Consider the following 26748-nt stretch of genomic DNA (forward strand, 5'->3'; position numbering starts at 1 on the left):
TCAGCTGGTGCCTCAGGATCACACCTCTTCCCACAATGCCCTGGGAAAAAACAAAATTGGTGCTGCCCCACAGATGGCCTAAGCTGGTGGTGGCCTTCTGACCAATCCTAATTTTATAGCTTGAAAACAACAGCTGGGGGAGACTGTGATCAGCTGATGGTGGAGTCTTGATAGGAGTAGAGTTGCAATGACAATTTGATTTTACACCTGATGCCTCAGCCATATCTCATAACAGCCTCCAACCAACCAGGTGCTCAAAAGCCGAGACTAAATGCTGGAGGAAGAGGTGACTCAAGATCCAGCTCAAGTGTAGGGTCTTGGGAGGTCTGGGTGACAACCGTTTCCTTTGCTTACTATGGAAACCTAGTAAGAATCCTCAGAGTGTCTCTGTAGAGGGGAGAAGTGTGACTTCCTATGATTTATAGAACAGCCAGCATCAGACAGGGCCTATACTGAGGAGTGATGAGATCTGCATTTTTGTGTATTTATATTGGATGATCAAGAAAAAAATGTGTTGAGCCAGAAGTGGAGATGGTTTCACTCATGTATTGCTTTGGGGCACCCACCATGTTGTAAGCACTGTTGTTGGTCCTGAGAATACAGACTCCACTCGGTCACATACTTGTCTTCAGGGAGGGTAACTATTATCTGGTGGGAGGGACAGATGACCCAAAAGACTCCTTCCATCATCATATAATATATACTGCTATGTAAAACATACATAATATATAAAATATAATATCTTATATAATTATATATATAATTTTTCAAGTGGTCATAAGAGCGAGGAAGAGAAAGAAAGAGAGCAAAGGGACAGAGGTTCAGAGAGAAGGCCTGTCTGAGGAGGTGACATTTGAGCAGAGACTTGATCACAGAAAGACTTGATGGGCGATGTGATAGATAGATGGTGGCCAAGGGGCAGACATGAGAGTGAGACCTTGCTAGGAAATTGGCAAGAGCTTAGTTAGGGAGGTGACTAACCCCAGCTGGGAGTGTGAAGGGTTAGGCTGGCGCCATGGGGAACTGGGAGGTGAGGTTGTAGGCACAGACAAAAGTAGACAGGAGTGTTCCATATTTGGGAATCCCAGGCTATGTAAGGTGATGGGCAGAGTGAGGTGTGTGAGCCTGGGGGTGCAGTGGGGAGTATTTGAACACATGCTGGAAAAGAAAGCAAGAGAAGCCTTAGGGGCAATGTGAAGTTGTTTGGACTGTAGCGTGAAGAGAACGGGGAATATGGAGGGAATTTTAAGTATATGATATGATATGATCACATTTGCTTTTAGAAAGCTCTCTGTGGGAGCAATAGAAAGAATGGGTGGAAGGCAGGGTGTGGAGGCAAGCGAGGAGACCACAGAAGAAACCCAGATGAGAGTGTGTGGACAGAGAGGAGAGGAGAGGGCAGATAAGACCCAGACAAGCATGGGATCATTAGGGTTTGCTTATTGATGGATTAGACACAGTGGATAAGACCAAGAATTTCTAAGTGTAACAAGAAGTGAATGGTGTTACACAGTCCTGCCAGAAGGCAAACTGGAAGTGAAGCAGGTTCAGCTTGGAAGATGGTGCTTTGGTTTGAATTTGTTAATTTGGGGATGACTACAAGACATCCAGGTGCAGGTCCCAACTGAGTAAGCAGTTGGAGATACATGCTTACCTTCCTTTATTTGGCTTTGCCAATGGGGACAATAACTGAATCACGCTCTAGGGTTGGTGGCAACAGGATGCCTATGGAGATGATTTCCCACTGCTTGCTTCACATCCCTGAAGTGAAGATGTGCCTGTGGCCATAATTTCCTGGGGACATTGTTGGAACAACAGTGAGTCAGTCCCCTCCGCCATGTTTATGGCATGTTATGTTCACACACAACAGCGGGCACTATTTTACTGTTTTAGGTGCTTTATTTCCAGTGACTCATTTTCCCTCAGAACAACCTGTTAGACAAGCACTGCTGATTGTTCTCTAGATGGAGACATGAGAAGGCACAGAGAGGTGAAGACACTTGCCAAGGTCACACAGCGCCTATGTCGCAGAGGCCAGATTCAACCCAGGCAGCTGGGCTGCAGGGCTTAGGCTGGTAACCACCACAACATACTTGTCGGCAAACTGGACACTCTACCAATCCCTGGTGTCCTCTCTGATCTTTACCCTCGAGGCCCTTCACCATTCCCTGAGGGAGGAGCATGGAGGTCCAGCAAAAGGTATATCTTTATGTCCAGAATATTTTTCCTCTTTAGTTCTTTCGTGGCATCTTCAAGAGGATCACACACATGCCCGAGGTCCGCCATTTTGGGCCAAAGTTGTTTACCAGAACACTTGATAACCTAATAATGACAGAAAGAGAGTGCCAGGGGAATAAATAACCAGCCCCGAGTGTGCCATGAAGGCTAAGGAGAGCCAGGATCTATTCTCGTAGGGACAGCTTTGGCTGACAGCAGTGCTTTCCCAGCTCTGGGCTGCAACCCTTCAGTGGGTTGGGAAATCTGTTTCGTCACTTGTAACCAGCATTCCTTCCAAATAATGCAACGGAAGAGAATAGGACGTGTAGGGGGTGTATTACATGTAATATGCGCAAGTTATGTGTGTGGATATATGTTTGGGTCATGACATAAATGTACTTCTTATTGAATGTTTGGAAAATGCTGAGCTAGAGCACTTTTTACTGTGCGGTCCACGGCCAAAACCATACTCACTGTACGACTATAGCCCCCCCTTACCTGTGGTTTCAGTTACCCATGGTCAACTGTGCTCCAGAAGTGGACGAGCCTCCTTCTGACATGTCAGAAGGTCAAGAGCCGCCGAATGAATGCTACGTCATTCCCCTCGTGTCATCTCATCACGCAGGCATTTTATCATCTTGAATCATCACAAGAAGGCTGCGTGCAGGACAAATAAGGTATTTTGAGACAGAGATGCCACATTCACACAACTTTTTTTATAGTACATTGTTATGATTGTCCTATTTCATTATTAGTTATTGTTGCTAATCTCTTACTATGCCCAATTTATAAATTAAACTTAATCATAAGTATGTGTGTATAGAAAAAAACATAGTAAATATAGGTGTTGGTATGATCTACGGTTTCAGGTGAGAATGTATCCCCTGTGGAGAAGGGGGGACTGCTGTATCTTCTTCTCTAATGAACTGATACAGGCGTTCGTCTGTGTACTTTAACTCTACACATATGTGCATAGTGCATTGGCACTAAATGTGGTATTCCTGCAGACCTGAAGCTTGGCCCAGAAACCTGCTCTAGCTCATGATTTGGGGAGTTGGTGGCAGGTAGATGGCAAGTTGTCAAAATGGAAGCTTTAGCAGGAGACAAAATCCCCTGGAAAGAGTGTGAATGAGCAAAGAGAAGAGGGTAGAATCTGGGGAACCATTTACCTTTAAGGCAAGGATACTGGAAAAGGAGCTCAGAAGACCTGGACAAAGAGGTGGGAGGGAAACCAGGAGGGTGTTGGCATGGGAGCCAAGAGAGGAGAGAGTCCGAAAAGCAAGGAGAGGTTCAAGATTGTCAAATGTGGCAAGAGGTCAAGTGAGGTAAGACCTGGAAGGCTCACATTGAATTGAGCAACATGGAGTTCCCTGGTGACATTGGTTGGTGCCTTCAGTCCAGTGGTGGCCGCTCTACTGTGGGGGGAACTGAATGGTGACCAGGGAAGACAGACATGGGGCGGGGGGTGGGGATGGGCAGCCCTTCCAAAATGTTTGGCAATGAAATGGGGAGGGCAAGAAGCTGCTGGCCAGACGGGGGATAACGGGTTCCTCCAGAGACAAATTTGGCCCTAGTGTTACAGAAAGACAAAATCTTCACAAGCTAGGCTTATAGGAAGGTGCGGGACATTTAGCCTCTGTTAGAAGGGATGAAGTGAAACTATGGATTCCCACCGCCTACCCCCATCCTCTCTGAACAGACGAGTAAGAATTTCTGGCAATTGTGAAGACAAAATTTTAGAACGGTGACAATGACCGCTGATGTTCTGGTTATTTATATGAGTAATGGCTAAGTTTATTTTGGGATTATGATTCCAAATTGTAATGCACAATGCAATCAAAATCCCAGTTAGGAGGAGGAAAAGAAAAAGAGGATGAAATGGTAGCCAAAAGAAAAATGACATTGATAGGTTATCAACATTAGTGCTATCACTGCATAAGGAATAATGAACTAATGGACTGTATTCTGAAAACAGAAAATGCCGTGGGTAACTGATAGAATCCAATGGGACAGATCAAATTTCTTCTACTTTCATGATGAAAACCAGACTTGAAATTACTTTTGATTTGTCTCTTGGCTTTACCACATGTTTGAGGGAATTTGGATGTAGGCACCTTATCACTGACATTTACTAGTCAAGATAAGAATTTTCTGTTCAGGTTTGTGGGCCATGGGGACTGCCATTATCACAGCCTCCAGGTGGATTACCAGGTGTTGCATAATTATTGTGACATCTAGTCTGTAAGGAGTAAGGAAATTTGCATCTGAGTATAAATATTTGTATTTAATCTTTGTTTCCCTGGGGGGGTGGTGAAGAAAGCTGGGACCCCTGATAAAGGCACCTTATTTAACAAACGGTGGGCATAGAGATAGTTTTCAGAGATGAAGGAACTATATATAATTCCTAAAATAAACTTTCTCCAAACCAGAGAGCAATTTAAGAAAATGCAAAGCTATGAAGAAAGGATATTGGCGAATCTTCCTTAGGTTGCTTTCACAGCAGTGAGTAATTGCCTTAAGGTAAAAGCTCATCTCTTGTGTTCTAGAAAATTCTCAGACCATTCAAGTCACTAAAAACCATTCATTGTTTTTGATTAACCAGCATGTGAAGAATCTTGTCTAAATGGGTTAGAAATGAAAGTGTTTGCCTTGAACAAAAACGTATAGTCTCGAAGATGAGAAATATTGCTGGTTTTGCTCAATTTAGTCATCTATGTAAAGGGTCTCTGGCGTGAGAATAAACCCCTCATTCCCAAATATTTTGAAACATGGAATTAAGTGTGTGTGTGTGTGTGTGTGTATGTATATGTGTCTGGCCTGAGAATAATCCCCTTATTCCCAAATATTTTGAAACATGGAATTAAAGTGTGTGTGTGTCTGTGTGTGTCTGTGTGGTGGGGAGTTCCCTTCAAGTGTACATCATGTCCTGGGTGGAGCAAATGGATTTACAGGAAGAGGAACTTTCATGTTAGTTCAACTCCTAATTGTAAGTCAAGGTGACTCATTTGGGCAACGAAGGTCAAGGTATGTGAGGAAAGAGATGGACTCCTCACTGGCTATTTTTTCATAAGTGAAGATGCTTAAAACCCTAAGTTTCTTCTTGAATGTCTCTTATTACCTGTCATTTTTGAAGTTGTAAGTGAAAGCTGAGTTTTAAGCACAAAGGAAAAAAGGATCCTACACAGTGAAAAAAAAAATTGACACAAGAATTTCTCAGAAAGAACTTAGTGAATTTTTATAAACTCTTTGAAGTTGTTCTTGAATGACTGAATTCATTGTCCAAAGACTCAAAGGAGTTGGAATTGGTTGGAATTTTCCACTCTTTGCCATACTCCTGGATCAGAGGCACAATTTTTCAAAATATTGGTAGAGCCAGGTCCTAGTGCCAGAATGAGGGAGACATTTTATGTAGTTTCTCCTTCATTAACTATAATTTTAGCTGTTTTTGTTTTGACTGAAATTCTCCTGGTTGGTTCTGTTGGTTAAAGTTGGGGCTAGCTAACTTGGACCAGTGCCAGATATCTGGAGACAGGCAAGCTTATTCTGGCATTGATCACCACCTCCTTCCATCCTCTTCCTCCTGGCCAACAGAGGTACTCACCCTCTTGGCTACGTGTTCAGGGTTTAGAACAACCTCTGATGCCCCAGGCAGTTTGAGGGTGGCGGTGATGTGGAAAACAGTCATCAATCTCTAGGGGCCAATCATGGTAGTTCTATGTCCTTTGTCTGTGAAAAGTTGGGTGGGGAACCTACCTTGAGGACAGTTGGCCTCTTCCATGGGGTAGAGAGGTTTCAGCCTTGACCCCCCTCTAATTGTGATGACTCCAGCCATCCCATTTCACACAATCCCCCACTAGATCCTTTACTTTCACTCTTCAGGGCTTGCCCTGATGATGAGCTTCAGGTATGGAACTCCTTGGGAAAATCCCTTCTCAGGCTCTTGGTGAAAACCTCAAAGGGACGGAACAAAGCTGATCATAAATCTGGGTAGAGCAGACCTGCACACTGGTTGATTGCAGAGCTGGAAAAGCCAGGGAGAAAGTTGTTGGTTACTTCTTTTATTTCCCTTTACAGCTGTTGGTCTAAAACCCCACACAGGGATACCTTAGAAAATGTTCAGAAGAAATCAACTTTATCTACTTTCCTTCTGAGAAACTTTTTTGAGTAGCTGCTGGTAAACCTCACCAGCTTTTTCAAGAAGTTCACAAAAGCCACTTAATGTGTTGAAGCATCTTTGTGGTTTCTTTCGGTTGCCTGAACAGAAATGTAATGTTAGGTACAAGAGACGTATAGTAGCGTCTCCCTATAATTTTACACACATCCACATGCAGTTCTCTGTTTATAATTTCCCTCCCCATCTCTTTGCCCTAAACCTTTATAATAAGCTCATTCATTTGTAACTCTACTTGGCTGCCTGATGTTTGTAGAGTAGAATTAGTGCAATTGCTTTCCCCAGTAAAAAGAGGTAGCTTGGCAGTGGTATTGAGAGAGAGGAAAGCTGACTAGCCAGGGAATGCAATACTAGAAATGTAAGCCCAGTAAACAGCACTGACTCCTTTAGAGAAATGTTTGCTGTCTGGGTGTCCCCAGCCTCTTAGCCAAGCGATGGATCAAGCCTGCAGCCCTTTAGATACAAAGATATATGAATGCTCTGCCTGCGAATAAACAGACACTTTGTAAGGAGAGAAAAACTGGTCTGAAGAGAATTTCTCAGGCGCTTTGATTGTCTGATTGCACAAACATCGCCTCGTCAATTTTTCTCACAATCTAAGAGAGGAAGTGGCATGAATAGGAATGTGTTTGGAGCTGGAGGGTGGGGACAGGAGGGAGAGAGACGCTTCCCCGCCATCCGAAGAGGCGGGAGGGCAAAGAAAACCTTCAAGAGGAACCTGCGACGCGGTCCCTCCCGGCGTCCCTCTCCGGGCGGTCCCCTGCCCCCCGGGGCAGCGCCGGGGAGCGGAGGGGGGGCGCCCAGGCCGCTGGAGGCTGCGGGTTTCGTGCGCTTCGGCACTGCTGGGGGCGAAAGGCGCAATCCCGCGGCTCCGGGAGGAGAGGCCACGGTCACCCGCGCGGAGGACCATCTCTGGCACCAGACCCAAGCCGGTCCTCTCCGGTGTCTACGCACAGCGGCCGCGCGTACCCACGCGCACACATTCCCGCCTCCGCGCGCAACTCCCACGCCCCGGGCCCTGTGCCCGCGAGGCGCCAGACCCGCCTCCCCCGGCAGGACCTAGAGGGTCCTCGGCGGCGTCTTTAAGGCCGCCGTCCCCGCCCCTCCCTCTTCCCGCCCTCCCCCGCCCGTCCTCCTCCGTGTCGCCGAGGCTCCTCCCGACCTCCCCACGAGCCGGGCTGCCGGGCGTGCGCGGCGCGCGGAGCAGGTGCGGCCGAGCCCCTCGCATGCCGCTGCCGGGCCGGAGGTGCTAGCGGCGCCCGGCGCGCTCCGCCCGCCCCTCCTCCGGGCCGCACTTGGGCTCTGGCGCGCGCGGGGACATGTCGGTGGCGACGGGCAGCAGCGAGGCGGCCGGTGGGGCCGGCGGCGGCGGCGCGCGGGTTTTCTTCCAGAGTCCCCGGGGCGGCGCCGGCGGCAGCCCGGGCTCGAGCAGTGGCTCAGGCTCCTCCCGGGAGGACTCGGCGCCCGTGGCCACGGCGGCCGCGGCGGGGCAGGTTCAGCAGCAGCAGCAGCAGCAGCGGCGCCACCAGCAGGGAAAAGTGACAGTGAAATACGATCGCAAGGAGCTTCGGAAGCGGCTGGTGCTGGAGGAGTGGATCGTGGAGCAGCTGGGTCAGCTGTACGGCTGCGAGGTACCTGAGTGCGGGGCCGGGAGGGTCGGGGGCCTCCCTCGCCCCACTGTGCCCACACCGGAATTCTCCAGGGCTCCAGCTCTCGGGTGCGCACCGCCCTGTCTCCTGGGGACCCAGCGCTGGGAGCGAGGCGCAGGGCGTTCTCTCTCCGGGGTGCCCTCTGGCGCCGGGGCGCCACAGTTGGGACGCCCCTGCCTGGGTCCAGATGCCGGGTGCCCGCAGAGCTGCGGGCCCCCTTGTTGGCAGTGGGGAGCGTTGGGTTTTGCTAAGCACCTTGCTTTTCTCGGAGCCCGGGGCGCCTCTAGGCTCCAGCTGCAGCTACCCTCAGAAGGGCTCACCCCAGCTGCGCCTAACCCAACAAGAACAGTACTCACTGCTGAGATCCTGGCAATCCCGATTTCTGTGGAGGGGGAGCAGGGAAGGGACCTGAAAGCTGCTTAACGGAGAGGAGAGGTTCTGGGGATCCCAGAGGACCCCTCGGTTCCTGAAATTCTACATCAAAATCAGGAGATGAACGCTTTCCCTTTTGCAGCGAGCCCCGACGCGCGTCCCCATAATTCATCCTTGCATTTACCCAAGCTTTACACGTTGGGCTTTGTTGAAGCAGCTTTTTTCCCCTCGCCCTGGTCGAGCTCGGTTACTCCCGTTGATGGGCGCAGGGTGAGAGCCTTTGGCAACCTGGAAGGGTGCCTGGGTGGAAGGACGGTAGCTCTGCGGGTGGTGTGCGGGATGCCCGGAATCCGCCAGCTTCCCCTCCGCGGCGACCCCTGTGACTTCCCACGGTTCAGGGGCCAAGGTTCATACACAAGTCCGACGGACGCGTAGATGCTTGATGTTAGGAGAAATATTTGGAATAAACTGTAACAAACGTCTGCTAGAAAAATGACTGAAGCCAAAATGATTCCCCATGAGAGTCTTTAATAACAGCGATTCTGAATGAAGTATTGTACTTCTCTTAAGGGCGTGGAGTTTGGGAAGGGTGGGAGAATGGAGGGGATTAATAATTAAGGATTCGGCTTCTAAGTTAAAGCAGGTTTGTGTCCATACAGCTGTTAGCGCTGTTCAGCAAAAATGAAAGCCAGATGAACTCATTGGCTTTTCTCCTGGTTTGGGGTATTCTGTTTTTCACACATTTTATGGCCTATTGTGAACACATCCTTTCCTTAACATTCTCATGGTAGGAGGCAACAGCATCCTCATTAGGGACTACTGATGAATGATTAGAATATAATGAAGCTTGACTATATGACTAATAGGCTTGTAAAAATATATTGTTTCCCCAGCCTGGCTCTTACGAAAAGCCATTTTAATTGCATAAATAAAAACCGGCCAACATAGGAAGTGTTTCTGGGATTTCTTTCTTTCTTTCTTTCTTTTTTTTTTTTTTTTTGTAGGAAGTTGGCAAAACTCTTTCAAGAAACACTGTATTTGATTTAGATGGGATTACTGTTGGGTGGATGGATGTGCTCAGTCTTGCCTCTGTAGCATCCAATTAATTTTCATTTATTTCATACTGACCTTTATACTCCATTTTGGATTTGGAGAAGATTTAATAGAAAAACTACTGTTGAAATTAAGAGTGCTTTAGCAGTGCTCCTTTTATGGGAGGCTAAGTAGGTGTAGTTGGGGAAACTAGAGAGTTCTGGCCCCTCAGCAGGTTGGCAAATCAAAAAATTTAAACATTCTTCAGAATGATTGGGGAAAAATGGTGGATTGGATGTTCACTGTATTGAACATGTAGGTTAGATACATATTTTAAAGGGTAAACATCACCTTGAATCTTTTCCTGGTACATCTCTTCTCCTATTTTAGACCTTCTGGCATACAGCAAACTGGAGATTTGAGAGAGGGCTTTATGCTGCCAGCATGTCATTACAATGTGGCAAGTGTTTCTCTTTAAGTTGTTTGCTCTGTCATTTTAGGTTTAAGGAATATTGGTCATTGAGAAGGTTGTTGGCAGTTTGTAATTACCAAGCTGATGACCATCTTCCTTTAATGACAAAAAGCATGTGGACTCATAAATAGGCATATAAAGAATTGTTGCCTTCCATCTATTTCTCCACCGGTGGGGCTCTATTTTTAGCTTAGCTTCTCTGGTCTGTAGCCTTTCCTTGCTGATGTCTTCAAGTATGTCAGCCCCTGCTTTCTTAACCGAGAAGGACTAATTGCTCTGAATCTCATGAATATAGAGGGTGGGGAATGTTCCTTTTACACTTAAAATTGGTAATGTTGTCAAATTTTTACTGCATGCAATTGACACAGAAAGCGAATTTGCCAGACTTCAAACTGGCCGGGGGGCTGAGCTTTCTGCCAAATTGGGGGAGATGATGAACACATATTTAATTTCAGAAGAACTTATATCAGGCCAGTCAGCAGTTGGATGACTTGTCCTTTTCGGAATAGAAAATAGTGATCTTTTGGAGAGGCATAGAGCATGATATTTAAAATTAGGAGTGGGAAAGAAGAAATACACAGAATAACTTCCTGGCTGTGGTCTTGTCTTGAAGTTTGCAGTGGCCAGTCAATTTTGTATGGAGAATAACCTGAAGACAGCATCTGTGGAGTGCTTATTAGGTGCTGTTCTCGGCACTTTATATGGACTAATTGATTTAGTCTTTACAACAGCCCTATGAAGAGGGTGCTGTTGTCTGTTTTACAGATGAAGAAACTGAGACCCAGAGTAAGAGGCTTTCCCAAGCTCGAAGAGCTGGTGAAGGGCAGGGCATGGGGATGGGAGTATGAACCGCGGCCGTGTGGCTCTGAGCCCACATGCTAATCACCGGGCCCTGCCTCTTAAGTTTGCAGGGGCCCATGCAAGAGAACAGATGGAGGCCCTCAGAGCATAGATCTGAATATTTAAAAATAATGCATTTGTAATGAGCATGATATAAAATTTATTCTGTCTACCTCCCTTGACAATGATATCTCCATAGTGGCGTGGAAGGCTAGGTTTGAATTTTGAATTCTCAGACTTCCCAGAGCTCACAGCTGGAATGCAGCTGGAGAATCCCCTGGCCTCGCGCCTGCTTTCTTTTCTTCCCACCCACAGTACAGTCTCACCTGGTGAAGAGCTTTGTGTCTGCTCGCATACCCAATCTCTGTCTACTCTGTCTACCCTTCATCATACCTTTGGCTCAGACCAGTGGCAAAGGCCCCCTTGGGAGGACAGATCCGGGAGGAGCCTGTTCATGCACTGGAAATGGCTTGGTATTGGATCAGGAAACTCTGGGGATCTGCAGCAGAGCCTAAAACCAGACAGAGGGACAGCGGTTCCAGGTAGGTGGGTCCAGTTGGTCCTAGGAGCTCTGCAGGAAGATGGGTGTGGGAGGATTAGGGCCCAGGACCATGGCCCTTCTTACCCAGTCTAAGGGCAGTATTGCTGCACGCCACATCAAACAGCCTTTTGGATATAGAGATAAGTGTTTTTTATAAATTCTAAAATGCTTAGTTATAGTTATTTTCCATTTCATCTTCTTGTACAGATAGTTAAATTTTCAGCTAAGGATTTGGTTATAATGGAACTGTTAGGATGGATCTGTATCCTCATTTAAGAATTTCTGTTTTGAGACATTTTCATATCTCATCCAGACCCAGACAGTTTTTAAGAGCGTTTGAAATCTGGCATCGAGTCTCCTTTGACAAGTATTGCAAGATGGCTTACTGGATAAGTCATATCATTTTTTCTCATCTTGCCTAGTATCAAGATAACATCTGTACTTCCAGTTTTGCAGTTTGATTTGTTTTGATGGTGACACTAGGGAGAAATACCCTTTAGATTGCTGCCTGACACACGGACACATGGATGTATGAAAGACACATGGATTCACAAAGCACCACTTAATATTACCATGTATGCTAGAGAAAAAAATGACAAGGGTAGTGTAAAATATGACTTTATTAATGTTTAAATACAATGTTCTATTTCCTTTTCCAGAATTGCTGGTTGTGACCCTCTAAATTGATTTCAGGGGGCCCTGGGTGGCTCAGTCAGTTAAGTGTCCGACTCTTGATTTTGGCTCAGGTCATGATCTCAGGGTTGTGAGAGTGAGCCCCACATCTGGCCCAGTGCAGACAGGGCGTGGAGCCTGCTTAAGATTCTCTCTCTTTGTTTAATTAATTAATTAATTAAAAAATATATAGATTCCATAACATTTTTGGACAGTGGCATGCAGTTTTAAAAATACTCCTCCAGCAGCACCTCAGTGGCTCAGTCAGTTAAGCATTTGACTCTTGATTTCAGTTCAGGTCATGATCTCAGGGTTGCGAGATCAAGCCCCGAGTTGGGCTCCATGCTCAGCGGGGAGTCTGTTTGAGATTCTCTCTCTCCCTCTGCCCTTCCCCCCTCTCTGTCTCTCTAGAATAAATAAATAAATCTTAAAAAATTCTCCTCCAGAAAGGGAAAAGCCTAAACATATGTGATAGAATTACCTGGTGTTTATTAAATGATCTCTGTGCATCAGGTATGATTCGTATAGTCCTAGTAACAATTTCTGATATTCTCAATTTGTCAGTATAGAAAGTGAGTCATGGAGATGCCAGAAAGTTGCCCCAGGGCCCACAGCTGAAATGTGGCAGCGCAGGGCCATGTCCAGGAATTGTGATGCAGCCCCTTGCACCGACTGCTTCTCGAGGCAGGACAGCTCCAGGCACCTTCCGTGAACTTGTGTGTGTTGTGTACTCCCCAGAAGTGGCTGTTGGAGCCTCTGAGTTGGCTGATCATGCCTGTAGGGGGAAATACCACCACCGGGAAGCTGTTCTTATACCTGGATCAAGCTTCTAGCTTTAAGTTCAGGTCCTTGTTTTGTATATAGATTCCCACTCTAACAACATCACATTTCCCTGTTTTGCTGCTTTCTTAGTACCTGAGCCAGAAGGTAGAAGCTATTGCTTAGAACTTGGTTTGTGGATCATTTGGTGAATCTCCATGTGTTTGGGTATTGGAGAATGAATAGGCTTTTTAAAAGAACTGCTTTTTTTTTTTTTTAAACCTCCATAAACTCAATCTGTAAAATATTAAGGAATAAATTAAACGTGTTAGAAGTCTACGAATAAAAGAATTCTCAATTGCCAAGGGAAGAAAAGTGCTTCACACGTTTCCCTTTGGAACAGTAGTTAGGGAAATTTGGGGTGGAGGCGGTGGTTAAGAGAGTAAGTGTTCCGTGGCTAGAAGAACCTGAAGTCACCTCGTGGCCCCAGCATTCAGTAGTCGTGAGAGTGTAGGCAATTTCCGTAACCTCTCTGAGCCTCACCTTCCGCTATATTTAAGGGGATCACCCTGGCCTCTTTGCAGGGTTGTCGTGAGAACCGGATGGGAAAGACGTGGAACGTAGCATCTGGAACCCAGTAGGTACAGTCACTGTTGTACCTTGAACCACAACCAGCCACTAACTACTGCTGATTCTCTGTGATGTGGGCAGAGGACAGGAAGGAAGAGAAAACAAGGCATTTGCATCTATTCGGTGGTAGAATTTGGAGGAGATGAGTGGATACTTTGAGGTCAGGGATATCGGTATGTGTTTGAACTTGAACGTGGGCAAATCGTCTCTATATCATTCCCCTTTCTTCTAGAATCTTCCTTATTCTGGAAGTTCCTGTGGATTTTCATGTATGTATGGAGAAATTAGACTTCAATCTGCGTGAATTTTCTTTGTGTATGTCCTACTGTGGGAGAGCACAGTTCTTCAACCATTAGGCATTTATTTGAATGAATGAAAAAGAGTCAGTCATCAGAAGCCATATTTTAGCACTGAGTGAGTTGGTGGCGTTTCTTTATTAGAGTCACAGCTAGGGAAAAAAAAAAAACAGATTTATGGTTTTGTTACAGTAATCCATATCCCACTTTTGCATTATTACTGTTTTATTTCAGCGTTGTTGAAAAGTACACTTACCTTCATTGGCTTATCTGCTCCAAACAGGTGTTTACAAATCGTGGTTGCAGTGCATTGATTTTTCAGCTTAGATCGAGAGAATTCTTTTGAGAATCTGATGTTCCCGGTGTCTCCCGCCCACCCTCTTTTCCTCTGCTTCTGCTGTGCCCCTGACATACTAGTTCTGCCTGCATTCTCGCCTCGGACTCATGCTTTTGCTTCCAGGGTCTTGTGCTTTTCTCCCAGCTCTGAAACGACCTGGCTGCACCTGGCTGCACCTGGCTGCACCTTGCCTCATTGACAACCCTCTTCGGAGGAGTCTCTCTTTCCAGATGAGGGAAGAGCAAGGTCTGCATTGTTTTTTCCCATGTGGTGCGTGCACCTTGCGCACTATCTCATTTTGCGGTTTACTCCCTAGTCTTCCCAGGCCGTACTTGGCTATTTCATGGCTTGAATTTCAAACCGTCCTCCGTCTTTTCAAGGCAAATCTTCCATGCTCTTTCCTTCCCTGCAGCCCAGTTCCTCGGCCTCCTCCTGCGCCAGCCAGTGCGGCCGCCCGTCCGGGGGCCTCTTCCCTTCATCGTCCTCCTGCCTTGGATGGGTTGGCAGCCGGGCTCCCTGCTAGAAACAGCAACCATCACCGGCCACGAAAAATGCTTCCCTTCCCCAGTCCTGGATCCCCTCTGGTTGCCACTCTTACTATCTACTTTTCTTGATCTTTCTCCAGACACTGTTTATCCACCACAGCTGCCCCGAGGACCTTGCTGTTTCTCAATCCAGGGGGACTGTGTGAGGCTTTATTTGCCTTGGCCCTCCTGCCGCGTTAGACGCCCTTGGCCACTCCCCCGGGGAAGCCTTTGGCTTCTGAGGCAGCCCCTCCAGGTCTCCCACGCTTCTCTAGCTACTCTTCCAGCCCCCCTTCTGGGTTTTCTTTCTCTGCCCATCTCTTTGATCTGATGTTGCACAGGGTCTGTCTTTGGGCCCCTGCTCTGCCTTCTGTGTTGTTGTTTTTTTTTTTTCCCCGCTCTCGCACGCTCCTTCTGGGTGATACGAATATTCCCGTGGCTTCAGTTGCTGGCCATATGCTGACAACTCTTCAATCTGTATTTTTAGCCCAGATCTGTTTTCTGAGGACCAGACATATTCAGAGAGTTTTGAAATGGATAACTCCACTTAGACGCTCCATGGGAGCCTCGTGGGTAACTGGCCTGCAAATGGAGTTTACCTTCCTCTGCAGACCTCCTCCTCTTCCTCCCTTCCCTCGTGAGTGAATGGCAGCTGCTGCGATCCACGGATGTCCCAGCCACAGATACTGCAGGCATCCTCTCTCTTGCCTCTGACCTCCACATCACACCCGGCAGCCTCAGAGTCTTGTCGACACTCGCTCCTTACAGCTCTGCAACCCGGTGCCTTGACTTCTCGCTGCCACCGCATTCATGCGACACCTTTAACATTTCTCACCGACGGATGCTTCCATCTCAGTTCTCTGCAGTTACTACTGCCCCGAGCCCTGGTATGGCCGCCAGCAGCAGCCCCCTGCTTGTCCGCTAATACAGCTCCCCGCAGAGGGCCAGGGGACTTGTACGTTTTGTCTCCCACAGTCAAACTTTACGATAACTTTAGGAGGGGGGGGGTGGTGATGTTCTCTTCATTTCTTCATTTTGTAGCGGAAGAAACCGCGACCAGAGAAGCCGTGACCTGTCCCCGTCTCAGGTCATGCTGACCCCAGAGGCACATAGCTGCAGTGCTGCCCCACAGCTCGATTTACTGAGTTCCTACTGCATACCCCAACCTTGCAGTGACTCTGCAAGAAACTGAGGTGCGGGGAGCCTGAGCAACAGGCCCCGGTCAGAGGCCACGTCCCTCTCAATGGCAGAGTCAGGAGCAGACACCTGTCTCAGGTTCCTGGGCTGGGACCTCCCCCTCTGAGCCCTCCCCTCCAACTGCCCCTCACTGTGGTGATTCAAAGTGTTTTCTGAAATCCAGGCTGGATCCTGTTATTTCCCACGGCCTTCCTGACAAAGCATGAGACCTTAGGCTGCAGCCAGGGCTCAGGGGCTTACCCTGCCCGCCTCTGTAGCCTCATCTCTTGCCCCTGTCCCCCACCCCTGAATGCAGGGCAGACAGGACCCCTTCAAGCTTGCTTCTCTCTCTGCCAGACCATCTCTCCTTACCTCTCCTACCTTACTTGTCCACCTGTTTCCTGTTCTTCAGGCTCACCCTTGGGGTATCTCCTCTAGGAAGCTTCTCTGACACGTCCTCCCTGGCGGGCTGGCTGACAGGCCTCCGCTGGCTTGTGCTTACTCACCCCTTTCTTGGAACACTTCGTGTAATCCTGTCTTGCAGCTTCGTGAGGGCAGGGTCTTGTGGCCCCTGCAGCCCCAGTGTCTCTCACACACCTGGGTGCCCTGAGGTGTCCAGCACCTGGCCGCCAAGTGAGTGTGACCGAAACTGGCCCTCCAGACCATCTTCTGGAACTGTGCATTTCAGAAAGACAAACCCCAAATTAACTGCACTAATGTAATTCGGCTCTGCCTGGGTTATAAGTCTACTTTTTCATTGTTGACTCAAAGTTTCGGTTCTCTCCCCTGCTTGTGAATTATATCTGTGCTGTCCTTTGAACCTGTGAATGGAAAGGAAGTGGCAAAGGAATAAAACACAGAGGTAGGGGGATGAGAGTCTTCCAAGGAAGTAATCACAGGTTACTGCCATTCTTCTCTCTAATTTTAATTTTTCAGTATGTACAAGAATCCTATTTTATTTGCACAGTCATTGTTCATTTCTCTGAGAGTAGCTGTGCTTGCTGGGCGAAGAAGGGGTGAGTGCTTTTCCATCAGCAGATAAGATTCAGAGCAACGGGCTCACACAAGTCTTAATAGAACAGGGAATGTGAGCCAAGATTCCTGCCTCTCCTTCAAAGTTTGGGTCAGTAAAGTCTAACCAGGTTTTTCTGAGTCAGGACTGGTGCTCGGGAAATCTGTTTCACGGTGTAAAACCTTAGAAAAAAGAAGAGACCAGAGTGCAGATTCGTCTCTAACACATGACTTTATGGTTGAGGAAAAAATGATCAAAGAAGGGCTTTTCCTTTTTTGAAGAATCCTTAGGGCAGGAAGTAACTTGGGAGTATTGACTCATTCATTCGTTCCAACAGATATTTGCAAAGATGCGGAAAGGGGAATAGGAAGCCTTCATCCTTGAAAATTGGGTAAGAGGAAAAGAACAAGAAAGGAACCCTTTCTGTTACAAGAGAATGGAGGTGTCCATATGACTGAAAGCCCTTTGCGGGCAGAGACTATGTCCTGTTCCCAGCTGTCTTAGTGTATCCAGTACGTTTATTTACTGCATAGTGGCTCTGTGCTTCTCCCTTTACTCAAAGCCTGTTTTCAGGGAAGGATATGATAAATTCGTTCACTTTATAGTGTAAATGACTAAACACACTTTAATTATCTTTCATTTTAGTAGGAAGTAAGGTTTTAAGTAAGAGAAAGTAATCTCTTACTAGCCAGCCGAACTTCAGGAATCAATGAACCAGGACAGGATATCTTATTTGTGGGCTCCGGGTCCTTGTTGGCATCTGTGAAATCTATGGAATCAAAGCATGTCCATTGTTCCCAGGATGTTATGCGAAGGACCTTGGGCTGCTGCTTAATAAGCTTGATGACCTTGGCAAGTCATATTCATGATAGACTTCTGTTTTCAGGTTTTCTTTCCTTACCTGAAAAAATGGGGCTGGTCTAGGGTTTTTAAGCTCTACCTTTTAGAGCTTCTATGATAAAGGTGCCCTACACTGCAGAAAATGGGATTTATTAAAGAGAGGGTGATACTTAAAGCGGTTATTGAAGTGTCTTTCTCTCTTAAGGCAAACCTGAGACAAGCATTAGGCTAGTTCACCAAAGGATCATCTAATTGCAGAGCTAATTCCAGTAGCTAAAGTGAGAGTGTATCCATCCTTCCCTTGGCATGATCTCTTGTGTGACGTGGCTTGGATAGGAAGAATCAGATTGAGAAGCCTTTTAAAAACACCCTCTTTCCCTCCTCCAGCACTTCCTACTATTGACTTCTAAGTTAAATTTGAAATCTTGACGCTGCAGACATCATAGGTACCCTACCTGCCTTTTAAAGAAAAATTTAATTGGGTTAACCTTTAAGAAGAGCTGGTGTATTTGACTTAAAAATTTTTAATGTGTAACTTATAATATTGTCTGTTGGGGGGCTTTTCCTGTTCCTATTATTTGTCCTTTACCTTGGCAACTCATAATTGACTAATAGTGGTATTTATTTTTAACTTGTGTTGAGATAAAAAATGAGCATCTGAGAGGGAGAATAGTAGCAGCTTTAGGAAATAAAATTTTTAAAAGGTGAAGGGTACAAAGTAGCCTAAATAAGAGGCTGAATAAATCTGTATAAACAAATTCATTTTCACTGGGGAATTTCTTCCTAGAATGTCATTTTATAGTTCGTTTTAGAATGAGCATGACATGATAGAAAAAATAAATTAAGATTTTTCATGGACACTTCTGGTCGGAAGTGGAAAGCAGTATTTTTTGCTCTTAATAATATTTGTTTATTTTGTATGATGATAGAATCCATAAAGCACCAACAGATAATCCCATTCAATTCACACAAAGACTCTGTGATAGAAGTAGTTACCTCATTTTCAAAAAAGATTTATTTATTTGAAAGAGAGAGAGAGAGAGAGAGAGCATGCATACGGAGGGGAGGGGCAGAGGGAGAGAACCTCAAGCAAACTCCCCTCCGAGTGCAGACTCAATTCTACAATCCTGAGATTATGACCTGAGCCAAAATCAAGAGTCAGACGCCTAACTGACTGAGCCACCCACGTGCCCCAGTAGCTACCTCATTTTTAAAACAACAGAACTGAGGCTTAAGGGCACCTGGGTGGGCTCAGGTCATGATCTCAAGGTCCTGGGATCGAGCCCCGCCTCCACCCTCGTGCTCGGAGGGGAGTCTGTTTGTCCCTCTGCCCCTCCTCCCCCTTGTGCTCTCTCTCTCTCTCTCTTTCAAATAAATAAATTAAATCTTAAAAAAAAAAGTTAAAACAACGGAACTGAGGCTGAGAGAGGCTTAGTTCCATCCCTGAGTTTAAATTGCCAACAGGAAAAAGAGGAAGACTCACACTTGGAAACAGTGACCATGTGGGTCACCTCCCTCACCCTGGTCATTTCCAACTATTCTAGAATGTTTGCCCCATACACCGGGCAAAGCTCCTCTGCTTAGTTATTTGATAGATTTTCAAATATGCTTCATCTTAGTTGAACAGTTTACAGGTTTCCATTCTATGTTTGCCATTTATTAGATGAACCATCAACAGGATTCAATGATTTCTTTAGAAAAATTCAAATCCATCAGTACTCAAGTATATATCCTAGGAAGTGTACTACTTATTTCTTGGATTGTCAAGTCTGCATGACCAGTTAATATTGGAGCCCTTACACTCTCTAGCTGTCCACACAGATGGAGTTTTGAGGTGAAAAGTTAGAAACTCACTTTAAATAAAACATTGGTTGCAGAGTGGGTATTTTATCCTACCTGTTTGAAAGCATCAGCTGTTCCTGTCACATGATAGAAGTAAAGAAATGATGCTTCTAAATAAAACGTACAAATGCCTTAACAACTTCTTTTGCTTCTGCTAAAGGATATTTTTGTCCTGAGCTGCTTGCTGAATCATCTGTTAATATCTTTTATATTTTATATGTCAGTAGTATAACAGATGTAGATGCTCCGTTCATTTCTGCAAATGTTAAAAGAATCAAACCTGTTTCAAGCCCAATAGGCAAGGTGTTGAGCTTTCAGATTGGTAAAGATGATTTTTCTGTTTAGCTCTTATGAGCCAGTACTCAACATAACAGTGCTAAGTGGTCAACTGGTTTTTCTTCTGTTGGTGTGGCAGCTCTCTGACAAGTCAAGAGAAAATGAGTCATTGATTTGGTGCTAAAACATGACTATGCTTGCCATAATGAAAAGAGCCTACAAATATTACAACTGAAAAAAAATAACATGTACTATCTCTGGTAGACAAGTGCCTTTTGTTAAGCTAGAATATTCCATTTCTTCATCAAACCCCAGATGGCTCAGCCTTCAGTAATCTTCTGCCAGAAGCAGTTTATATGGATGGATGTTTAAATGAAAAACGTGTGTGTTCAGGTAAATAGGACATCATCTAAACTAGCCTGAGACTTTAGAAGTGTTTAGCTGCCAGTCGTTTCTCAAACCTCTAGGATATTCGCATGTTAAACTTCAGAGAGGGAGAGTGGGCTGCGTTTTATATGTGAAATACCCCAAGTTTGAGTTAACTCATTGCTCTAAAGAAGAAGAAAATGAGGAACTGGTCTGTTCATCATTGACACCTTACTGTAAATTGCCTCGCATAAAGCAGTTTAAGACAGTGAAGGAGGGCGAAGAATGAGATACAGAGAATGTATAAAACATTTAGTGAAGTGTAGATTCTCAAGTCAGCCATTATGATGAAGCCACTGGCCCACCCCACCTCTGCAGGTGTGAGGCGGGGGCTCTGAGCAGGTCTGGTGGGCGTGGCGTGGACCAGCCTTCTCAAGGAATTCAGGCTGTCTTTTTCCCTCTGGCCCCACTTTACAAAATCACAACAAATGGAAAAGTTCCTAGATATGGCTTCCTGCTGGTGGTAGGAAGTAAGTTGTCTCATTTCAGAGATTCCTTATTGGTTTAGACCTTGGGTTCCTTTTAAATGCTTAATGCCTGGCCTGGGTGGTTCAGTCGGTTACGCGTCTGCCTTAGGCTCGGGTCATGATCCCAGAGTCCTGGGATCGAGCCCCGCATCGGTCTCCCTGCTCAGCAAGGAGCCTGCTTCTCCCTTTCCCACTCCGCCTGCTTGTATTCCCTCTCTCGCTGTCTCTCTCTCTCTGTCAAATAAATAAATAAAATCCTAAAAAAAAAATAAACAGATGCTTAATGCCTGGCCTGGTGCGGGGCGTCGCATTATAAGGAGTAGGCTTGGTCTGCCCAGAAGGATGAGGCAGGATCCCTGCACCTGCCTTTACTCACAGCGTGGTTATAAGTCGTCATCCTTGGCTTCCTTTAATTTCCCCTTTTAAATGATATAGCCCTCTCAGGGATCTTTTGAGGATTAATAATGTTAAAAAATCATCCCAGGAAAAGCCCATGATATTTATTCAAGTACCACTAGCAACGTCTATGCTTTTTTTGCCATGATCGATTCATCCTTGTTGCTACAAATATTCAAGGTAAAGGTACATTCTTTGGCCAAAAAGAGAACACAGGCTTTTGGAGCTTTTATTTAGAATTTTTTTTTTTTTGAGGGTTTGAAAATTTTGGTCACACACCTGGTTTTATGAATATGGAATAACCTTGGCAGTGTCTCAGAATGAAAAATTTTGTTGGGCTGCTTCAAGAGAATTACCTTTTCGGTTCAAGAGAATTATTGCATGTGAGTTAAGTGATAATATATCTATTATCATATAACATTCATTCTGGATAAAAATATTTTTCCTAGGGTATCTTTCATATGTGCCTAGGAAAAGGGCTGCAAAGATGTGTAATAAATATTAATAGTGTTTTTAGTGTCATTATGGGTGATTTTTATTTTGCTTACATTTTGTCCAATGAATGCATTCCCTTACGTGAGAAATCTAAGGTTATTTTAAAAAAGAGGTGGGCGTGGATATGCCTATTGTCACTGCTAAGGAAAGGGCTCCCTGCCTTCAAGGACACCAGCTCTCCTATCACAGGGCTTTACAATGTTAAGAGCAGCTTTCCTGGGGCTTTGCCTTCTCCTCGTTTGAGGCAGCCAGGAGGTTTTTGTTTTTAATTGCAGATAATTAAGGAAAAATTAAGCTAGCAATTTTGTTCATATTTTCGATTCTTTACCTTTGCCGACTAAGTGCTGATAACACTTTGGGAAATCAGGGTGTCCTTATCTTTTTGGGTACAGAAACAGCATGATCAAGGAGAGTGCAGGTCCACGTGCATTTTCTGTTGCACTTGGTCTTATAGACTCCACTCATTTCCAGTTACTTCCCCGCCTTCAGTGAGGTTGCTTCCTACATTTGTAATGTAGTTAGATTGCTTTGTCACATTCTACATCCCTTCTGGGATCCCCCAATCTCCTAAATGATTTTTTTTTTTTAATGTGCATACAAAAGGCTTACTCTCTGTGCTGTAAAGTTCTGTGGGTTTTGACAAATGCAGAGGGTCATGTGTACTTTCACAATATCACATAGAATAATATCATCACCTTAAAAACATCTCCTGTGAGTCATCCATTCAGCTCTTTCTGTTTCTTTCCAGGCCCCTGAGAACCACTAATCTTTTTAGCATTGCCATAGTTTTGCCTTTTCTGGAACGGCATAGAATTGGAACCAGATTGTATGTAGCCTTTTCAGACTGGCTTCTTTTGCTTAGCCATAGGCATTTAATATTCATCTATGTCTTTTTGTGACTTGGTAGCTCAGCTCTTTTTATAACTCAATAATATCCCATTGTATGAGTGTACCACAGTTTATTTGTCCATCCGGCTGTTGGAGGACATCTTGGTTGCTTCAGGTTTGGGGCAATTATAAATAAACCTGATATAAACGTTTGCAGGCAGGCTCTTATGTGGATATAAGCTTCAAATCAGTTGAGTAAATATGCCAGACGTAGTAGTTTTAGATGCTGAGGGTCCAGGTGCCAGGGATCCTGCAGTGAGCCAAAGAGGCCAAGTCCCTGTGCTCTAAACCCAAGTACAATGAGCAAGCCAAAGTGGGTTCAGCTCGGGAGAGGTGCTGTGAAAGAAATAGAACAGGCCACTGGGATAAAGGGTGAATGACTGTGGCCTGTTTGGTGGGACCACGGAAGGGCCTCTCCGGGCAAGTTGTCACACGTGAACCTGGACCTACATAATGAAAGATGACGTCAGCAGTGCAAAGGCCCTGGAAGACACGTGCCACTCAGGTTTGCTCATTTGAGTTGCCATCCAATATTCCACGTGTGAGTACATCCCACTTCTTTTTCATCTGTTCTAGAAGCCTTTGATGGGCAGTTGAGAGGTTTCCAGTTTGGGACTATTCTGAATCGAGGTGCTGTGAACATTATTGCACATGTCTTTTGGTGAACATATGTCTGCGTTTCTGCCGGGTTATATGCAATGTGGTGAGATTCCTGGCTTAGTGGGTGTGCATATGTTCGGCTTTGCTGCATATTTCCAGATGATTGTATATGGCAGCCAAGAGTAATTATACTGACTTACATTCCCACCGCAGTATAGGAGAAAGCCAGTTGTTTCACATCCTTGTCAACACTTGGTGCTTTCTCTTTTTCATTTTCACTCTTAGGTATACCATCACCTTGTGGTTTTAGTTTGCATTTACCCGAGGACTTAGAAAGTTCAGCCCCTTTTCATATGCTTATCGATACTTTGGGGATCCTCTTTGTGAAGTGCCTGTTCAAATCTTTTGCCACTAAAAAGTAAAACGTTGAGTCAGGTGGTCTGTCTTACTGATTTTTATGTATCCTGGCTACTAATCTTTATACATCCTAGATATCAGTCCTTGGTCAGAAATACGTGTTGTTTGAGTATTTTCTCCCACCTTGTGAGCTGCCTTTTTCACTCTTGTAATGTTAAGTGTCTTTTTGATGAATAGAAGTTCTTAATATTAATATTGTTCAATTTACCAGTTTTTTGCTTTATAGTCAGGGCACTTTGTATCCTGTTTGAGAAATCTTTGCTCCAAGGTCATGAAGATGTTATTTTTTGGACGCTTCACTGTTTTACTTTTTATATTTAGATCTGTAATCTATCTGAAATTGATTTTTATGGTGTAAGGTAGGGATCAAGATTCATTTTTTCCTCCTCCAGTTGACCCTGTACCATTCATTGGAGATCATTCTCTCCCCAATGCACTATAGTCACAAGTCAGGGGACCTCGTCTGTGTGGGTCTATTATAGATTCTGGTGAGTGTGTTTTCATGTTGGGTTGGGCCTTCCCGTCTTGCTCACAATACTCCCATTTTCATTTCCTGGCACAATGGCCCATGCACTCAGTTGGTAAATGGTTAGTAAATATCAACTGTTCAAGGGGCAGGTCTGAACTTGCCTTTAGACAAGAGTGTTTAAAATCCCTAGTCTCAGGCTCTAAGAAAAGATACTCAGATTTCATTTTAGAAAAGACTTTACTTGACTAGTTAATTATATTTCTTCAACATGCCCCAATATGGTTTTGGATGCATCCTGCTGATGAAAGGCCTAGGGAAGGTCGGTTAACTTCAGACTATCCAGTCTGTAGTACTGTATCTATTCAACCATCCAGCCAGCCACCCAATAAATATTTGTTATGGGCCTACTATGTGCCAGGCATAAAGGAAAGCTATTAAATAATGGGATTCTTTCCAGAGTTTCTGTTTTTACTTTTAGGATATTTGTTGTTTCTTTCTTTACAAGTTGAATACTCAGTACAAGAAGGGCAATTTTTGGAATTTTCTTCTATTTCTAGGATAGCTTATTCTATTATAGTTATTTAAAAATTTTTTGTGTGTGACAGTCTGGGTAAAGAGGTGATGGGCCTATGTAGTAGACTTTTTATGTTGCTCTCAGAATATTTTAAAACAAATAGAACCTACAAAAGGAAAGAGATTAGTTTTTTAAAAAGTGCATTATTTATTTTTAAAAAGCACCTTATTAGTGAATTCAGTGAGCAGTTAAATACTTTTCTTATTTTCAGAATTTAGTGCCAGCCCAAAGACCACATCCCGTGAAATGGAGACATGCGTTTGCAGGAGGATGGCATTGTGCCCAGAAGGGGCCAGTCAGTGTCCTTACATCAGATTGCACTACGAATGGGTGGCATGCTGAGGGCTGTTTTCGCTCTGCTACCTGTCCATCAGGGGACCTGTCAGTTGATGGCTTCTCCGCAGCCGCCATCTTGCTCAGTTATGGTAGCGCCCTGGTTCATGTCATAGGACCTCTCGGCTCCTAGCCTCCCCCCAGGGATGTGCATGAGGAGTGGTAGGGTGGGCAGATGGTCGAAGCTGGGCCCAGCCCTTGGCATTAGCTGCTGGCAGGTGGGGATGTCTGTGCCAGCTTGTTCGCCCACCGTTGCCTGTATCTGATGGTTTCCAGTTCTACCCGATCAGAGCCCTTTGGGGATGCTGGAAGAGACAGCCGGGGAGCCAGGCCATGGCTGGCTCGGCCCTCTGCCTCAGGCAAAGCAAAGAGACTGGCAAGAGAACAGGGTGTCTGGGCCATCGACTGTCACTTACGTGACGGAACTTTTGTTCGCTTTCGGATTAGTTAACGTCAGCTCTGTTTAGTTTTTCGTTTGTCTCCTTGAGTGTCTTATATATTTAGTGAAACCTCAGCTATCCAGAGGTCACTAATTCTGTAACCTCAACCATTTGGAACGCAGCGAAGAACCTGGGAGAAAGCCGATGGGGGACTTCGAGAACCTGAGGAGCTGCCCCGGAGTTTATGTTCTTTATTTATTAGAGAGAGCGTCTTGGGCTGGGGAGAGCACATTGACTCTTACTTGAGCCACAGTTCTAACAAGCTTGGCCTCCTGACTTCTTAGTTCACAGTGATGTAGAAGCAGCACACCAGGCTGCTTGCTCTAAGAACTGGGAGAAAGTCTACAAGTGACAGCTGACAGCCTGACAGTAAGGGGGTTGACAGAGAATCTATAAAAAGCTCAGAAGATTGGAGCCATCTCACAGAAGACAGAAAGAGCTCTGTGCATGCCAGTGGCCTGGAGGGTCGTGTAGCACCATAGAACGTCTGCTCAACAGGGCTGACCTGAGTCATTAAGAAAATGTTAATTCTGTTGCTAACATTAGAGAGGTTTTCAGAAGAAGAGTCCCAGTGTTGGTTATCTGAAATAATTTGCTTATAGAGAACCATTGTTTCCCTCAGGGTAGTAAATATTTTTTTCTTTCTCCCTCTGTCTTCCTTCTCTCTTCCTCTCTCTCCCCCTTCCTTTCTCCCTCTTCTTGCTTTCTTTCCTGCCGTTCTCTCCCCATCCTCTCCCCACTCTCCCTTACCCACCCCCAATCCCCCCACCCCTTCCTCCCCCCCTCCCCCGCAACTGCTTTCCCTCCCCTCCCCCACCCCTGCCCAACACAGTGCAGTTTCCCATTTGTCTCTGAAGGACACAGATATCCAGTGGGTTGCTGGTAAATGTTCAACAACTGGTTCTCAGGAAACAAACCAACCAACCCTGATTTATATAGCATTTGTACTCCTCCATGGTTGATCTCAGGCTACCATTGTGAAGTCACTGAGTGTGGAGCAGGAACGAGTATTTCCTCCACCCAGATCCAGTAGATGTGAGTACCCTCCAGAGTGTAGACAGGAGTGAAATGTAATGACATCATTAAAAAGTGATAAATTTTGAGCATTTATTAACTTTATTTTACTTGTAACTAACTTACTGGTATGTTTATATAATTTAATTTTTAATGACTGTGCTTAAGAGCTGGCTCATAAAATTCCTGCAAGGTTAACAGTTGTCTCTTATGAGCTGTGAGCCTCTCCAGCACGTACCCAGCCCCTCCTAGTTGAGGGAGACTATGCGGGCTTACACGAGCATAACAATGATCTAACTGCCTCTCGAAGAGAATCCCAGAAGCTTGTAGTTAAGAGAGACCCCTCACCTATTCTGACCTCGCCACCTGCCACTTTAATTCTATCTGCAGCCTGATGAAAGGAAAGTCCCAGGCTCCTGCTGCTCGTATTTCTCATGTCCCAGGACAGAATCCACCGCTGACCTGCACGTTTGAAGGTGGAGGGACACGGGTTCCTCCGGCCCCAAACCAGGACTGGAATTTGGTCTCTTTCTCCTGTTGCTCTCCAACTTCCTTCTCATGAAAACAACCC

At 45.4% G+C, this 26748-nt stretch overlaps 1 protein-coding gene and 1 long non-coding RNA gene across 3 annotated transcripts in view; one reads left to right on the forward strand and one right to left on the reverse strand.

The window, feature by feature from the left end:
- Positions 1-1879: 1879 nt before the first annotated feature.
- LOC115941738 (uncharacterized) lies at positions 1880-7092 on the reverse strand. Of its 2 annotated transcripts, XR_004076466.2 has the most exons (4): positions 6322-7092; positions 5971-6238; positions 2716-2874; positions 1880-2322 (listed from the first exon to the last, which is right to left on the reverse strand). It is a non-coding gene; the product is annotated as an uncharacterized LOC115941738 (long non-coding RNA). The 2 variants fall into 2 exon arrangements; XR_004076465.2 differs by having other exon boundaries at positions 5971-7091.
- A 431-nt stretch (positions 7093-7523) lies between these two features.
- Positions 7524-26748, forward strand: part of PPP1R14C (protein phosphatase 1 regulatory inhibitor subunit 14C) — an 81790-nt gene continuing 62565 nt past the window's right edge. Inside the window, exon 1 of the mRNA XM_081829150.1 lies at positions 7524-8019. Coding sequence (XP_081685276.1) covers positions 7708-8019 — 312 coding nt within the window. The 5' untranslated portion in view covers positions 7524-7707. The remainder of the gene's footprint in view (positions 8020-26748) is intronic.

This window comes from Leptonychotes weddellii, chromosome 8, assembly GCF_054177405.1.
Source record: "Leptonychotes weddellii isolate Sample4059 chromosome 8, ASM5417740v2, whole genome shotgun sequence".
Taxonomy (NCBI): domain Eukaryota; kingdom Metazoa; phylum Chordata; class Mammalia; order Carnivora; family Phocidae; genus Leptonychotes; species Leptonychotes weddellii.